A 16,818-nucleotide genomic window follows, 5' to 3' on the forward strand; every position below is an offset into this window, starting at 1 on the left:
GCAACACACACACGCACACGCATACGCACTCATAGTCACGCGCTCTGCTAACTGCGCAGTTGAAGCAGCGCAGTTCTTCCAAGGGTTCCAAGGGGTCAAAGGCATCTTGAACTTGAGCTATCTCGACTAGAACTCTCTTACTTGTTCTTTATTTTATTTTATTTTTTTTTTTTATAATACTCTAAATTTCGTATAGTATAAATACAATATTTCAAGTCTTTGGCTTTTGAGGCTTACGAGATTATTACGTTCACAAACGGACAGACGGCCGGCCGGACAGACAGACTGATAGACGAACATATTGGGCTAATGTGACTCAGCTCGTCGCCCTGATCACGAATAGCCATACTTTATGAAGTCTGCCACGCCTCAAACCCCTTATGCCCCTTATGAGAAAATAGCGAGGGAAATCTACCAAGGCATTAAAGTAGACTCTCCGATTCAAAGATGCCCAGCTTATCTCAGCTTTGATTTATTCCAATATATTTGATAAATGTGTATAAGCTGCTTGAATGGATCAATGGGGATTGCGTGGCTAGAACGGTTCACCCATTGGCTTGAGGGTCAGCTCGTGCACCTGGACGTGGGGGGGCGTGGCCAGGGCATACATGATGGCATTGGCCACATCCTCGGGCTGCAGCATGGGCAGACGCTTGTAGGGCTGCGGCACCATTTCCGTGTCCACGAGGCCGGGGCTAATGCTCTGCAATGGGACAGAGGCGGGCGGTGAGGCCAGAAGGATGCATTTACTACGCTGCTAGCTACTCACCGTGACCTTGATGTGCGTCTTAAAGTCGCGAAACTCCTGACGCAGCAGCTCTGTGATGGCGGTCAGTGCGTGCTTCGTGGCCGGATAAATGCTCAGCTCCTGCAGGCTGCCGGGCGGCGGATTGAACAGGTAGTGACCCAAGATGCTGTTCATGATCACCACATGGCCCGGCGTCTTGCGCTTGCGCAGCGATTGAAAGACGCGCTGTGTGCAGGAGACGACGCCCATGACGTTCGTCTGCAGAATCTGCTGCATGGTGTCCAGCGACATGGTCACCAGCTGGCCGCCCTCTAGCTTGCCGGCATTGTTGATCAGGATGTCCGCACCGCCCAGCTCCGTCTCGATCCAATCGAAGGCGCTCTCCACCGACTCGACGCTCGTCACATCGCATTGCCGGATGTGCAGCCGGCTGCGCTGATCGTCGGGCAGCTGCTCGCGCAGCTCCTCCAGTCGTGGCACACGCCGAGCCAGCGCCACCACGATCATGCCCTCTGCGACGAGCTGCCTTGTGAGGGCGGCTCCGATGCCGGAGCTGGCTCCAGTCACCACAGCAACACGATTCTGCCAACGTTCCATGCCTACGGCTGTCATTTGAATGCGGCTTCGGCTGCTCGCCAATGCAAACGAAACCTTCAGCGCTCACAGATCAACGCCAGCCAGCCAGCCAGGGGCAAGGGCGTCACCTGCCCCCACTCGACCTACACCTGCCCCCACTCGACCTACAGCTGCCCCCACTCGACCTACAGCTGCCCCCACTCGACCTGCAGCTGCCCCCCTCGGCGACGCCCCTGTCGCAAGTGCATCGATTTACAACTGCGCGAAGCTCTCGGATTACCGGTAACTGCGGCAATTACATAAAACAACTGTATTTCTGTTTCGCTTTGTGCACTGATCAAGCGTTGAGTCTAGACCGCAGACTCTGACTCTGTGACTTATTGCTGACAGCCTTTTAGCTGTTTAGAGAAATTCATTTATTTTGAAAGCTTAACGACGGAGAAGAAGAAGAGGATCAGATGGGGAGGCAGAAACAGAAATAGAGACACGTAAAATATATGCATCTATGCATTTGGTTGTACTTATGTGTATATATATCTATGTGTGAGCGAGAGAGAGAGAGAGAGAGAGGGAGAAAGAGAGAGAGAGAGAGACAGGGAGAGTTAGAGAGTCTACAAGCGCCTGTCATTGCTTGCTGCAATTCGTTTGAGTGACACGTAAAACGAAACTGCTAGCTATTTTTAATACGGTAATAAACAGCAAAATAAACGCTTTGGCGGCACTTCACTCGCCCCTCGCCCCTCGTCCCTCGCCTTGCGCTCTGCGTATGCAGGCCCAGCGAACGATCCGAACTTCTAAGCAATGAGTAGCCCCAAGCAGCCAAGCTGTCGCTTTATTAACTAATATGAATAACTCTACAACTACGTCACAAGCAAGCTGTGCTTATGTTTCGACCTACACCCTGGCGGCTACAACGTTGCCCAACATATGTTCATCTTCACTGATTGGCAGCAACTCCAAGACTGATACGCTGAAGCAAATACGCCAAATGCCCTCTTCAAGGAGCTGCGATACGCACAAGTTTGAAAAGAAAAGGTGAACAGCCTAAGGCCAAGCTGCATGCTACAGGTCGACCTCATTGACACCAACTTCGTTTAGCAATAATCGTTTTGCTGCTCTTGCGGTGGAGAGCATGCTTCAACAGATGTGGTATGCCCAGTAAGGACTGAAAAATTAAGAAAGCTGAGAATTAAGCCAAGACTACCTACAGATGGCAACGCCCCAAACCCCGATGATCTCATCTGAGGCTATTAGAGGCAATACGTGGTTTGCTGACATCGTTAGACCTGTAAGACCAACTGCTGCCACGCAGTCCAACGTAAGAGATGACCTAATAAAATTATATAGAGCTATTTAAGGTTTATATAATGCACACATCGATCTAGATGTAGATAGATGTAGATGACATTGACAACGCTAACAGTTTATGAATAAGCTGAAACAAGCAGCTACACAAGCTACGTCAAGAAACCAATATAACACTGCCCTCTGTAATAGGTGATCTCATTCGTTTCAAACGCCGAAAGTCCGAAGAGAATATGCGAGAACAGGAGATGCCCGAATTGAACAAATCCAGAAAAGGCTTGAAAATCGTCTTCAAAAAGTGCTTGCCCAAAGAAAGCAGATAAAAATATATAATATGCTGGAAATTTTGGGCGCATCACTAAGAGGTATAAGTCACAGGCCGCACCCAAATCAGCTTTGAAGAACCAGAGTTGAGGTTGGTGCCGTACTTCATGGGAGAAATAAGAAGTGTTTTCGAATAATCTAGACTCTAGATTCTAGAGCAACGCTTTCGTCCACATAACTTTGCTTCGGAAAGGCAAAGAAGTACATATGGTTGAAGAATCCCTAGAAACGCCGTTCCTGTCATCCTGTCACTATTGCTGATTTGTAGTATACACGAAATTCGCTGGAAATGTTATAGCACATGATTTAATGTTAACCTTGTATTATTTGACATGTAAATAAAAATAAGATACAGTGTTAGTTAACGCTGTTTACTAGTCATACCTACCGTTAGCCAACACTGGCTGAAAATCGACTTCACTTGCACGCAATGTCATTGGTACATACATACATACATACTTATAAGCCTTGAAATATTTAGCACCTGGAAAACTATCATTATCTATTTTTATATGCGCCGATTAGGTAGATAGAAGCCCAAATTCAATATTTAGTATTTATGAATAGTTTATTGATTCGCGCAGTTCGCAGTACGTGCATACAAGTCGAATGGGGGAGGGGGGCAGGGCGGTCTCATATATCTTTAATGGGCAAATCCAGAAACTGCCGCGGCGGCCTGTCGGCTGTTTTGGGGGCCGGAACAGATGGTCGATTTGCAGGTCGATTTGTATTTAATAGCCTAATGGCAATTCCATAAACAGGGAATACGTGTACAGGGCGCGAGCTACGGGCCCATATGCAAAGCATGGCTTCGGATGGGGGATCGAGTGTGTTAGGTGCCTGGACCAAGTTTGTCACAGCTGCACACATGATGCGAAATAAAAAACAATAAAAACAAAAAGGAAACAAAGAAAAAACCGGAAAAAGGCAACGAAATACAAAGAAACAAAAACAAAAGCCGAACAGCTGCAGAAAAGTTTCCCTTTGAAATATAAATAAAAATCAATTTGAGGCGCATTTGACATCGCCGAAACTCAAATAAGAATGCCGTAGACCCAACGTAGAACGCCTTCAATCAAATGCCGGCAATAGTTAGCTAATGTTGAGGGCCCACTCAGCCAGCCCCTATACATATGCATGTAGATGGGGTACCCCTTCTGCTTTATCGTCGTCCTCCTCAGCCGCCAAATGATGCTGGAGCTGGAGCTGGAGCTGGAGCACACGTGTTATTTGCACACGTGTTTATGGAAATTGGGAAACGTATTTCAAGTTGAGCGTCAGCTCAAAGCTCACTTTGTTTACACAGAAAAACGAAAGAAAAATGTGCATGAAAATTTCACTGATTACGTATTTGAAGAGGGGGAGAGAGTGCGAGAAAGGCAGAGAGGGTAGGAGAGAGCGCAATGACTGGAGCGCCCGCCCGTCAAGTGGCCCATCCAGAGCGAAGGCATCCTGTGCGCCAGCAAAAGTTGAGGCAAACACGGCTCTATTAGGCGCATCAAGAGCACGGCCAGCCTTGCACCCACACCCACACCCACCCACACACCCACACACCCACACACACATGCACACATGCACACAGCTGTCTGCAAGGCTTCATCCACATATCATAAGTTATGCTTACTTAGCCGCCACTGGGCATAGTTCAATAGATGCTCGCATCTATGCGCATTTGCAGTTACATTTGCACATGCAAATTGGCTCAGGCTGTTGGGCTCTCATATTTCATTCGGGTATGCATAACACGGCCAGGCTGTTTGCTGTTGCTGTCTGCAAAAAGAAAAGAGAGCTGTCCAGATGCTAGCTGAAACCTATTGTCCGATATTTTGCTGTTAGTGAACCTATGCAGATTCCTTAGATATAGGTAGGTATGTATGTATGTATGTATGTATGTATGTATATTTGTAGCTCATTGCAAAACACATTGAGCATTAATTAGTGAATATTGAAGGGGTGATATGGTGACTGCTGATTCAACAGGCAAATACATGCATACATATGTACATATGTGCATACATATGTCCCAATTTGAATCTCTTGAACAGAACTGTAGATTCGAACTCTATACTCCAGTAAAACCAGCCAAGAGTAGGTTTAACACAAAGCAAACAAATTGTTTTTCTATTTTTTGTTACTCAAGCCTGTTGGCCTGTGTAATTAGTGAAGGCAAATATGCAGGCTCCATTTAACGAGGTATAACCTTGAATATATATATTTGTTATGATGAGCAATGTGGGACAGATGAGTGTATATTGAATGGGTAAAAGGGTTATAATAGCTTTACATAAATACATACATGTAAGTGGATATGTACATATGTACTATATAGCTATAGAGTGCCTAAAGTCTTATTAAAAAAATTAATAAATAAATAAAATATAATGAGTAAATAGCTTGCAAATAATTTAAAAAAAATAAAATAAAAAGAAAATCTCACTCGCTCCAACTCCAGGCAAGAGAGATACCTCGTTTCTTGAAGAGTTATTAAGGGAACTATAATTAGAAATAGTAATGTACGTAAGCTATTTACCATATCAACATTTAGCTTTAACAAACATATATATTCTAGAGCGTCGTAATTAGATATCCTGTCTGTAAATCACCTAGTTTGTCTGTTTGTATAACTGTCTCCCTGTCTGTCCTTACGTCTGTCTGTTTGTCTCTCTGCCCAAAGACAAGCAAGAGAAAAAGAAGAACTTCAGGAGATCATCTAAGTAGTCTATATGTATGCAGCTGTATTCGTTTGGTATTTGTATTTAAGTAAGGGAATGCTTGAAGCTGCAGAGAATCTTCCCACTGGTCAATTAAAGCTCGATCGACTCAACGACCTCAACACTTGAGCGCGACTTGGTGTTTGAGTGAGAGGGCAGCTACGGCAGCATTTCTTCAGTGGCCCAGGCCTGGTGAGGGTCAGTCATGCAGTGCAGTGCAGTAAAGTGAAGTGAAGTGTGCCTATTGAATATTGAATGATCATTCAGCTAGGCAATAAAGACTTGGAGGAGTTGCTTGGAGGAACTTTTTAAAGGAATCGCTAAGAGGAAGTACTATTAAGAAATAATCTAAGGGAACACTTTAAGAAAACACTTTCAAGAAATACTTTAGGGAAACACCTATTTGATGGAGCTACTCAGAGAAAATTCTTGGAGGAGATTCTTAGAAGAAATACTGAGATGCAATACTTAGAGGAAATATTTACTATATGTGTATATATATATATATATATATATATATATATATATGCACACACATACATACACACATGCATATATCTCCAAGAAATCTGTCACATTCAGGTAAACTGATTTTATCCAATTCCCAATTTGAGGCTTTCTACGCTTTGATTGACCAACACCTCGCATCAGTTCCAATTTATGGCATTTAAAGCGAGGTGAAGGCCAAGCAGTTGATGGGAGGCAGCTGGAGCAGCTGTTGCTGTCGGCTATAATTCAAATTTACAGTTTTTTATGCTAATTCGTTTGATATTGCACAGAAGATGCTGTTCAGACGACAACGCAGACCCATTTAGCTGGTTCACGAAAGAATATGCTACAAATTATGCAGCCCTGCACATGTCTGTCTGTTATTGTGTGTGTGTGTGAAGGCTAAGAACATGTGCTGGCAGGAACAGCAACTGTAAAGGATACAAGCAAATGGTGCAGGAACACGCGCCATTTGCATTTGCCCTGGACCCTCGAAGGCGTCAAACACAGCTTGCCGTATCGGGCGCGGCAAGGAACAACGGGTTCTGGTTGTTGCTCCTCCCGCTGCTGCTGTTGCTCCTCCTGCTCCTGCTGCTGCTGCTGCTGCTGTTGTTGGGCAGCCATTTTGCGAAATGCGTCGTCCTTTGGTACTGCATAATTATGCGCGCATCTGGCCAAGTCGTCGTCGTCGTCGTCGTCGTCGTCGTCGTCGGGAGGGTCAAAATCGCAGCCGGTTTGAGCCTCCTTAGGCTATTTGGACGCTTTATGCGTTCAGCCCGGCTCCTATGGATTTTATGGCCTGACAGGTAATGCGAGACGGAGCGAGGCATTTCCCGGCGAGGTGCCCGGAACCACTTTGCGTTGTTATGGCGGCCGTAAAAATCGGCAAATCGCATCATGAGTGCTGCACACATTGTTGCGCATAAACTTTGCTCACTCTGCTTGGTGAGTGAGGCCGATGCCGAGGCCGAGGCCGAGGCAGTATGACTTTGTTGCCAAAAGCGCTTTGGTCCCGGCTTGCACCTTGCCGGCCCGCATCAGATTTGCAAATGTTGACAATGTCCCGGGCCCAGGAAGCCGCATGATTGATTCGAATTTAATGCGCAATGGAATTTATTTTTGCGGCGCGCCAGTAATTAGTTTTAGTCAGTTGCCAGCGGAGAAACAGGAATTCGGCTTTGTTGTTTTCAGCCAGTTTATGATAGGCACATCCGCTACCAGAAACAACTGCAATTGGCAATGTTTCAAGGCAATAAAAATGTAAATTTCACATCTAGATGCCGAGACACAAAAAAAAAAAAAAAAAAAAAAAAAAAAAAGAATACAAAATCCCAAAGTCAAAATTTAAAGCGGGCTTAAAAAAAAAAAAACGAAGCAGCTGCAACTGAACCGATAAGGCACTGAGATATATGGAAGTATTATTTAAAGTCTATTAAAGTCTAAAGTCTAGCACTACCTCATCAAGAAGTCTTCTTTGAGACCTCTCATTAATGATAGAATATAGTACATTATTTAATACCTAACTAAGGCAAACAAACCTACGAATTTCGATCAATTGTACCCCGCTAAATCGAACAAATTCTATGCCCTTGAAAAAATTCGTTTTCGATAATTCTCGATAGTTTGAATCTCTGGGTAAATCGAAACAAACTGATCCCCTTGCACTTTCGAATTATCCTTCTATTACTAATATTATTTCTATAGTCTTCAGAATCAGTTGTCGAGTTGAGTTACAAAAGAAGTCTCTGCCTCATGAGGAAGTCTTCTTTAAGACCTCTCATTAACGATAAACTATAGTAAATTGTTAAAAATATATCAAAGGCTTATGAAAAGAATATTCCCTCTATTACTATTATCATCTCTATATTCTTCGGAACCAACCGTCGTGTTGAAATACAAGCAAAGACTCTGCCTCATGAGAAAGTCTTCCTTAAGATCTCTTATTAATGTTAGAACAAAGACAAAGAAACCTAGTACAGTCGAATCTCGATAATTTGTACAACGCTAAATCGAGAAAAAAAACCTCTATCCTCTTGAAAAAGAATCGTTCTGTATAATTTGAACATCTGTGTAAATCGAAAAAAAAAAAACTTGTTCATCTCTAGAGTCTCTGCCGCTTAAGGTCTTTCATTAATAACCAAATATATTAAACTATATAATATCTAGCAAAGCGCTCAGAAGTCTTTCTTAAGGTCTCTCATTTATGGATAGACTATAGTAAATTATATAATACATAACAAAGACAAAGAAACCTAGCATATTCCATCTATTACTATTATCATCTCTATAGTATTCGGAACCAATTGGCTCAATTGAGTTTGCGGGCTCCACTCGTGTGTCGAGTGCGCCTCCTGCCGAATGCCAGTCAATCTTGTGGCAGATGATTATTGAATATGAATTCGTTGGCTGTGGCCAGATGTCAAAAATCTCATATTTGTAAACATCTTCATTGCGTTGTTGGCGGCAGCTTGTGTCACTTATTCAAGTCGTTTATTGATTCAATCGTGACTTGTTTGTTTGTCAGCCGCGCCAAGCCCATGGCGGGCCAAAAAGGAGAGGGCGCACGTCTCAGCAGACAGATTGAAATGGCCAAAATTGAGCCGGCAATAACCAAACGCAAACTGAGGCGAGTATTCAATATGTTGGTGAAGGGGTGGGTAGGGGTCTGAGGTGCTATATGCATGAATGGCCCAGGCTTTGGCCAATGGCTAACTCAGTTATGTCAGGCGCTGGCGCTAGAGTTCATAAGATTCTAATATTTGACTTGAACTGGCACGAGAAAGTGGTGGAGGTAGAGGAGTACGAGCAGGAGGAGGAGGAGGAGGAGGAGGCTGTCAGCTCTCTTGACAGCAGGACTTTCATCACGTGCTGGCAATGTGCGACTTGACAGGCCTCGGGACGTTCAGGCCAGAAGTTGTTAAAGCCACGCGCAGAGCCGCTTAAATTAAAGGATTATTGCTATATTCCAATAATCAAAATCTCTCTAAATGCCAAGTACTTAATAATTGAATCGAATGGCTCAAAGTGAGCCACTGCTGAGGTGTGTTATGGCCCAGCAGCTCGACAGAATCCTGCATAGTCTAAGCCCTACAAAGACTCATTCACCTGATTCACCAGAATTTATGCTCAGATTTAGAGTTTTCAACATTTCAAGTGGAACTGCATAGAAGTCAAGTTGAATCCCTGAAAGCACAAAGTCCATGCATGGACTAGATATATAAATTAAAAACTTTAACGAATCCAAGAGAGCGAGAGAGCGAGTGAGCGAGTGAGGGAGAGGCAGAGGGAGAGCTATTTCCTTTTCCGTCTTCTATAAGAGGCAGTCTGACCCATTTAATGTTAGCCAGCATCAGCAGAATGCTTGAGCAAAATATTACTCATACGCCGTGTCATTCAGCAGTTGGTCAACTGACAAATTCTGTTGTAGATAATTTGGCAAGTTTGCCTTCGCCTGCAGCGGGCAAACAGGCGGAGAGAGATGATTAGCATTCAGCGAGGACAGCCGCAAACAGTCCACAAAGGCACGTCACAAGCTCGCCTCACGACCAACTTTGCAGGGCATGGCTAGGGGCTAGGGGCGAGGGGCGAGGGGCGAGACGCGGACTGCGGCTAGGTCAGCGGGCGAGAGAAGATGCTTTTGGTAGAAAGTTGAGCATAATATATTTCACAAGGATTTCGAGTGGTAAATCTGTGCACATGTGCACTGATTGCATTAGACGTAGACGCTGGCTGGGGCTTAGGGCCAGCCGCATGATAAATGGCTTAAAGCTGTGCCCCAGCGAAATCCTCATAAATTATCATATACACTATATACCATCCTATACTTATGCCATGCCCAGTAAATTGAAAACACAATTGTGGCGTAAAGTTGTTTGTAGGTTTCTCAATATTTATTTTCTCATTTGACTAGTTAATTTGCCATCATCATTTCATGCATTTCGCGTCGCGTACGTGTCATAATAATCATTATATTGTATTTAGTTCATCGGATAATACCATTTATGTATATGTATATTTTATATATATAACATGTGTGAAACTTGTCTTTCAGTAGGGCACTGGGATGGGGAAGGGGGGGGTGTTGCAGGAGAGGAATTTGGAGGGGAGGTGTGTCCGACTTGCATCAGCGATCGATCGATTCATTTCTCTTGCACAATTTATGGTACACATCAGTTACAGATACATATAGTATATATACATATATATATATATATATATACATATGTATCAGTGTGAATATATTTATATATATATGTATATATATAATATAATTTTAAACGTATTCAAATCAAATAACATACAATATAATTAATGAGAAATTGGTTTTAGCTCATAATTCCTAGGGACTCACAATATACATATATAAGGGGGGCATTAATTAATTATAATATATATAAATGTATCATGTATGTGAACTATAGCATGATTTCTTTGCTTCTTCTGCCACTTTGTATGCATGTGTGTGTGTGTTTGTGTGTCTGTCTGTTTGTATGCGTGTGAGTAATCAAGAAATCGGATCTAGAAAATTTTGGTGCTGGGAATTTAAGGAACTTAACTGAAGATGGACCACTTGAAGTTCGAGTATGTGTGTGTGTGTATGTATGTATGTATGTATATTCGTTAAACACTAAATTAACAAATCTATTTTGCAATTTCAGCTATTCAACTCAATTAGTTTGTAATATGCATGTATGTATATATCTTTTGTATGCATGTGTATATGTATATATATATATATTTATTTATGTTTTTCTTCTTCTTTTCATCTATATGTATTTATTTGTTGGTTTATTTAACAAAGATGCTTTTACCATATGCATTTCATTTAGTTTACGTTTCTTTATTCTCGTCTCTTTCGTTCGATAATTTATTCTTTTTATGTATATATATGTTTTTGGTTTTTTTTTTGTTTCTTTTTTTTTCTTTTTTTTTTAGTTGTTTATCTATTTTGGTTTTGAATATATAATTTAGTTTGATTCACAACAATAACATTTGAATATGCATTTCCGTTTTGCTTGAAGTTAAATTTGAATTGAATTAATTAATTAATGTGTATATATATAAATTGTAAATTAATTTGTTACATAAAGCTTAGTTTATTTTCGCTCTGATCTTTAAATATATATATATATATATAGTATGGATAGTTTTACAGTTACAGTTGCAGTTTGCTGTCAGTTTATACGATTTGATGAGCTTCAGTTGATCGCTTGGAGCTGCCATTCGCCAGTGTTGCCAGCTGGCGGTATTGTAACCGCAGCTGTTTTCCAACACTAACTTGATTCCGTGTTGCGCTCAAATGATCCGGTAAATTCAGCTGGTCTTCTAGGCGGTAACATATCTAGTTAAACGTTTCTCTAAAATATGTATAGCTTAGTTTTTTTTCTTTTTCAGTGTATCAGAGCTCTTGTATGGGTCTATAGTGGTATATGTGTGTGTGTGTGTTTATGTTTATGTGCGTTAGCCCGTCGCCTGCGATCCATTTTGATATCCTTTCCAGTGGCGTTCGGGTTGACGGATAACTAGATTAACATTATTCAGTAGATGCTAAACGGGATGCTGACATTTTGCTATGGATTAACACTTTCAACATAACCTTAAATAATAGTTGAACGATGTTTTGCGAAATTGCTTTTCATTTCTCATGTTTGTCACTTGCGCTTAAAGTATGTGTATATATATATATATGTATATGTATATGTATATTTATGTATGTAACATCCGTTTGTAGGTTATAACTATGAACTTGCATTACTGTATATATGTATGTAGGTATGTGCATATATATGTAAATGTTTTGTTTTTAGTTGTATGTTTAACCATTACTCCTATGCATATGTATGGATTGACTTTACGTACGATACGATACAGCACCGCCTCGCTCGCTTGGTCGCTTGGTTAACATAGTTCATAACTCGAGATGGATATTACATGGTATATATGTATATGTATGGTTAATAATGGTTAGCATGTGGGCTTTTGGGCTTGTGTGGCTAGATAACCGAAGACTCAACAGGACTCGAGCACAGCCAGCAGCCACGCCGTTCCATCCAGTCCATGCCATCATTGATCGTCCATCTGTAAATTCTAGATATATCCCTGGCCGCTCAGCACGCGCGTTGATCTGGTGTTGTATTTCCTGTATTTATTGTCAACTAATCATTATTACATATATTCGAGCTGCTCGCAGTGCACGCGATTGGATCAATCGGGTCCACTGGGAGCATCTCGAATGAAATTATCATACGATGAGAACACGAAAGATAACCAAATACCGAATGTTGAGGCTGGAGTGCTGATGCGCAAAATATCCTGTAGAATATATCTCGCTGGAAACCGAACCACATTGCAGTTCAATGGGGAGCACCCATCAGTGCTTAGTTGGAGTCCGAGTCTGAGTCGCTGGGCGGCACCGGCGAGGCGGCCGGCTTGGCGGCCACGGCGGCGGGCTCCTCCCGGATGGGTCGCGTTGCCGCCAGATACGCATTCGTGGACTCGCCGTGCGTGGTCTCGATGCCAACTCTGGAAAACGCAGAAGCATCAGCAATGCGAATTATCGAATCTCTAATTGGAATCTCCCTTTGACTTGCACTTACTTGTACTCGTGCCGTGCCAGATAGCGGACGTACTTCTCGGGCGGCTCGTCGGAGTCGGAGTCCTGCACGCTCACGGAGCGCACGGTGGTATGCGAGACCTGCGTGGCGGGCATTGTGAATTCCACGAATGCGTATGGCGCCAATTCGCTGGGTATTTGATCGTACGATGTGAGCGCCATGCGACAGACCAGCTGATGTGTAGTGTATGCGCCTGCGAGGGGAGCAATCAGGGAGAGTGAGCATTGAGTGGAGAGGGGGACAGGGGGCTGTCAGGGCAGGGGTGCACTTACCTTGGCCCTCCTTGGGTAGGCGCGGACAGCGCCAGACAATGGCACGATGATGATGCTCGTACTTGGCCTGGCCGGAGGTCACTTCAATGAGCGACTCCTGCAGCGTGTCCACGGCGCCCAGTATGCGCTCAATGCCCTTGATCTTGCCGGTGCGTCGATGGGCCGACTTGACCGAGCCATATCTGCGCCCAGGGCAATCAAAACATTCAGTTGGGCACACATCAATCACAATCAATCACAATCAATCGAGGGCGAGCACGTACCTGAAGTGTTTCTCCACGCGGAACAAGTAGATCCAGCACTCGGGTATGGGGAATCGCACCGAGACATCCTCGCAGGGAATCTGGCCCAGCTTGCGCGATGTGAAGCCGGGCACGAGGATGTCGGCGCGCAGCTCCACCTTGTTGCCGGTGACGCACCAGGTGGCCTTCAGCTGCAGAGGAAGTTCACGATTCTTCGGCGGACGCACACGGAAGCGCAGCAGTTCAATGTAGTTGGCATCTGGCGGCTGGAATCTGTGGAGTGATTAGTTAGTGATTAGATTAGTGGTTAGATCGAATGCGCATTGCAGCCACCACAGTGTGATTGCCCGGCACATACTTGATGGTGCGTGTGCGTTCGTATTCCTGCTGATTGACGACGCTGTGGAACTCGACGGCCTCCAGCCGAATCCACTCCTCGGTGGCCACGGGTATGATGTCGTGCCGGCCGACCACCTCCTTGCCCTGGCGCCACATGTCGTTGACGCCCAGCTCAATGGTGGGCATGCCCGTGAGGAAGGCCAGGAAGAATAGGCGCACGCGTGCGATTTGCTTCAGGATTTTGCCCTCGTAGTCCTGCTCCACGGTTATCTCGTCCACAGCGGTCACCTGGACCTCCTCCATTTTGTAGGTGAGCGCGCGTTCGCGCAGCGCCGGCAGCTTGAAGAGCGCCTCCTCAATGCACACCGAGAACTGTTTCATGTCCTCGTAGTTCATCGAGCCGATCTTGAAGAGCTGCGACGATTGCGGCGCATGCTCGACGGGCAGGCCGAGCTTCTTGAGATCGCTGCCAAACTCCTTGACGCCCTCGTAGTCGCCAGCGATGGCGTATTGTGCGAACTTGGTCAGCTTGTTGGTAATGCGCTCCGCTTTGGTCACCTGGCCGGGTCGCACGCCTGGGCGCTCCTTATAGAATATATATTGTAGCTTCATGGTGAAGATCTTGCCAAACTGATCGTACTGCTGGGCCCCGATCTCCGACACCGAGTAGGAGGGCTGCAGGGGCAGCTCCTGGAACGGCTGCTTGTCACCCGCCTGATTCAGCAGCTGCACCACTGGCACATCGTTCTGCATCACCAGACGCACAAAGATCTTCTTCCAGAAGCGCTGGCCGGTGATCTTCTTCTTGTTGGGCTGGCGCAGCTGCATCTCCCAGCCGGGACCGATGTAGTTGAGGCGCGGGAACTCCTCCAGCGGCTGTGACACATCCTCGTCATACAGCGGCGTCTGTGGCGTATCCTGCGAGTCTGTGCGCTTTATGCTGCCATCTGCTGCTGCCGGTGGTGCCGGAAAGCCGCTAACATCCTCGAACGGATTCACCGCCGGCGGCGATGTGGCCGACGTCGGCACCGCTGCACGCGTCGGCGGCGGCGGCGGCACCAATTGCGGTGCCACGCCCGCTGACCCCTCCGCCTTGGGCCTGATGACCACGCTGAACTCCTTGTCCACAGACTCGACCGAATCGGCACGCGCCGGCGCTTGCATGGCATAGAAGTCGTCATCCTCGTTGCCGAAGCCATCGTCCGTTGAGTTGACCTCGCCAAAGGCATTCGCCGTTGTCGTGGCCGAGCCAAAGGCGCTGTCACCCCAAGCTGCAAAGGCACAGAAATATTGCATCTCAGGCACCACCTTTTATATGGAGCTTACGTTACTTACCATCTCCGCCCGTGGGTGTTATAGCGCCGGATCCACCGCCACCACCGAAGCCATCCAGTATGCTGATGTTGTCCTTCTTGACCGAGTCGAATTTGGCCGAGAATGCATCGAACTCATCCGGCTCAGCTGCAAAGATGTTGCTCACATAGCTGGCAGCTGGAGCAGGAGCAGGAGCAGGAGCTGGAGCTGGAGCTGGAGCCGGAGCCGAAACCGGAGGCACGGTGCGGGGCTGCACCTCTGGCGGCATCTCCACCTCGGGCTCGTCCACGGCAAAGATATTGCTGACCATGGCCGCTGGCGGCTGAAAGCTGGAGTCGTCTTCCTCCTCGGGGCTGGCGAAGGGATTCGCCGACAGCTGACCGCTGGCCAGACCAGGAAAGTCCAGGCCAGTGTCCATTTGCTCCGGCTCGTCGTTGCCCAGCCCCATGATAGACTCGGGCACGGCCTGTGCTGTGGCCGGCGACTCTGTGGGTGGACTATGATCCGATTCTATGGCAGCTGGCTGTTCGATCTCCGCCTCCGGTTGCGGTTCCCGTTGCGGTTCCGATTCGAGCTGCGGCTGCACTGGTTCGGGTACCGGCTCTGGTTCCGGCTCTGGTTCCGGCTCGGGCTGACGCTCGGCCTCGGGCTCTTCATCTGATGCTGGTTTCGGCTGCTCAACTGCTGCTGCTGCTGCTGCTGGTTCCGGCTCGTCCTCATCATCCGATCGTGGCAAATCCTCCACTGTGGTAATCTCAATATCCGGCGTCGGTGCTCGCTGCCTCTGCGGTGTATCCTGTGGAGCCGCTATGCGAGTCGCGACAGCCGACTGCGGCTGTGAGGTAATGTCATGGGTGCTGTCATCGGGTCGAATCAGCATCGAGCTGAATATGGGCTCATCGCGCGACTGCCCGTCCGGCAGATCGTCATTGAGCAGGTCCGGCTTGGGGGCTGGCGCTGGGGCCGCCGCTGGCTGCTCGAACAGGCTGAGTATGTCCTCCTTGGTCTTGGGTGGCGGTGGCTTGGCCGGTTTGCTGGTGGTGCTGCCAAACATGTCCAGCAGATCATCTGCTTCGGCCGCCGGCTGCGCCGATGGTGGCGGCGGACGCTGCGGCGGCACGGGCTGCTGTTGACCATGGCCCTGCATGTTGGCTGGCGGCGATGGCCGCGGTGGCACCGGACGTGGTGGTGGCGGGCGCGGTGGCTGTTGCTTGGCCGGCGAGGGCACGGGCGCCATGCCCTGCAGGCTGGGCACCGCCGTTGGCACGCCGAAGGGATTGTCGAGCGGCGATGGAACTGCCGGAGCTGCACCGTTGCTGCCGCCCATCAGATCGGCCTCAATAGCTTGGTTATGGGCACTCGAGCCACTGTCCGACACATCCACGTCCACATCGAGCAGATCGGCCAGCCCGGAGTCGGGCGTGGGGCTGGGCGAGTGCAGATCCCGCATGGACACGGGACTGGGTGAGCGGGTGGCCGGTATCCGGCCCAGCAGTTCCGAGCTTGTCTCATCCAGCTGATTGGAGACGGTGTTTATTAGATCCTGTGTGCTTTGTGGCGGCTGTGGGCGTGGAGGGGGCGCAGCACCCTTCTTGCCCTCATCGTCCTCCTCGGCGGCCGACTTCAAACTAAGCGCATCGTCCTCGGCCTCAATGGTGGTGCCAAAGAAGCTCATGGCTGGATCGATGTCAGCTACTGGCTCTGCCTCTGTTTCCAGCTCATCGCCGCCAAAGGCAAAAGGATTTGAGGCCGACTCACCGAATGGATTCTCCGACTCAGCGGCCTCGGGTTCGGTTTGCACTAGAAATGGATTCACGGCCACATCGCCACCATCCAGGTCATCGTCCATTAAAAACGGATTGGCCATCTTTTCTGTTTGTTGTG

At 47.0% G+C, this 16,818-nt stretch overlaps 2 protein-coding genes across 2 annotated transcripts; both read right to left on the bottom strand.

Moving 5' to 3' along the window:
* Window positions 1-440: 440 nt before the first annotated feature.
* Window positions 441-1,373, bottom strand: LOC6584304 (farnesol dehydrogenase). The gene is made up of 2 exons (XM_002009924.4): window positions 770-1,373; window positions 441-703 (listed from the first exon to the last, which is right to left on the bottom strand). Exons 1-2 carry the CDS (start codon window positions 1,358-1,360, stop codon window positions 536-538), a joined length of 759 nt encoding a protein of 252 aa, XP_002009960.2. The 5' UTR covers window positions 1,361-1,373; the 3' UTR covers window positions 441-535.
* Window positions 1,374-11,539: 10,166 nt separating this feature from the next.
* On the bottom strand, window positions 11,540-16,801 carry LOC6584306 (protein stoned-B). Its single transcript, XM_002009926.4, has 6 exons — window positions 14,956-16,801; window positions 13,640-14,891; window positions 13,303-13,554; window positions 13,040-13,221; window positions 12,750-12,960; window positions 11,540-12,675 (listed from the first exon to the last, which is right to left on the bottom strand). Exons 1-6 carry the CDS (start codon window positions 16,799-16,801, stop codon window positions 12,531-12,533), a joined length of 3,888 nt encoding a protein of 1,295 aa, XP_002009962.1. The 3' UTR covers window positions 11,540-12,530.
* Window positions 16,802-16,818: the final 17 nt, after the last annotated feature.

The sequence above is a fragment of the Drosophila mojavensis genome, unplaced genomic scaffold (genome assembly GCF_018153725.1).
Source record: "Drosophila mojavensis isolate 15081-1352.22 unplaced genomic scaffold, ASM1815372v1 contig_136, whole genome shotgun sequence".
In the NCBI taxonomy this organism is placed as follows: domain Eukaryota; kingdom Metazoa; phylum Arthropoda; class Insecta; order Diptera; family Drosophilidae; genus Drosophila; species Drosophila mojavensis.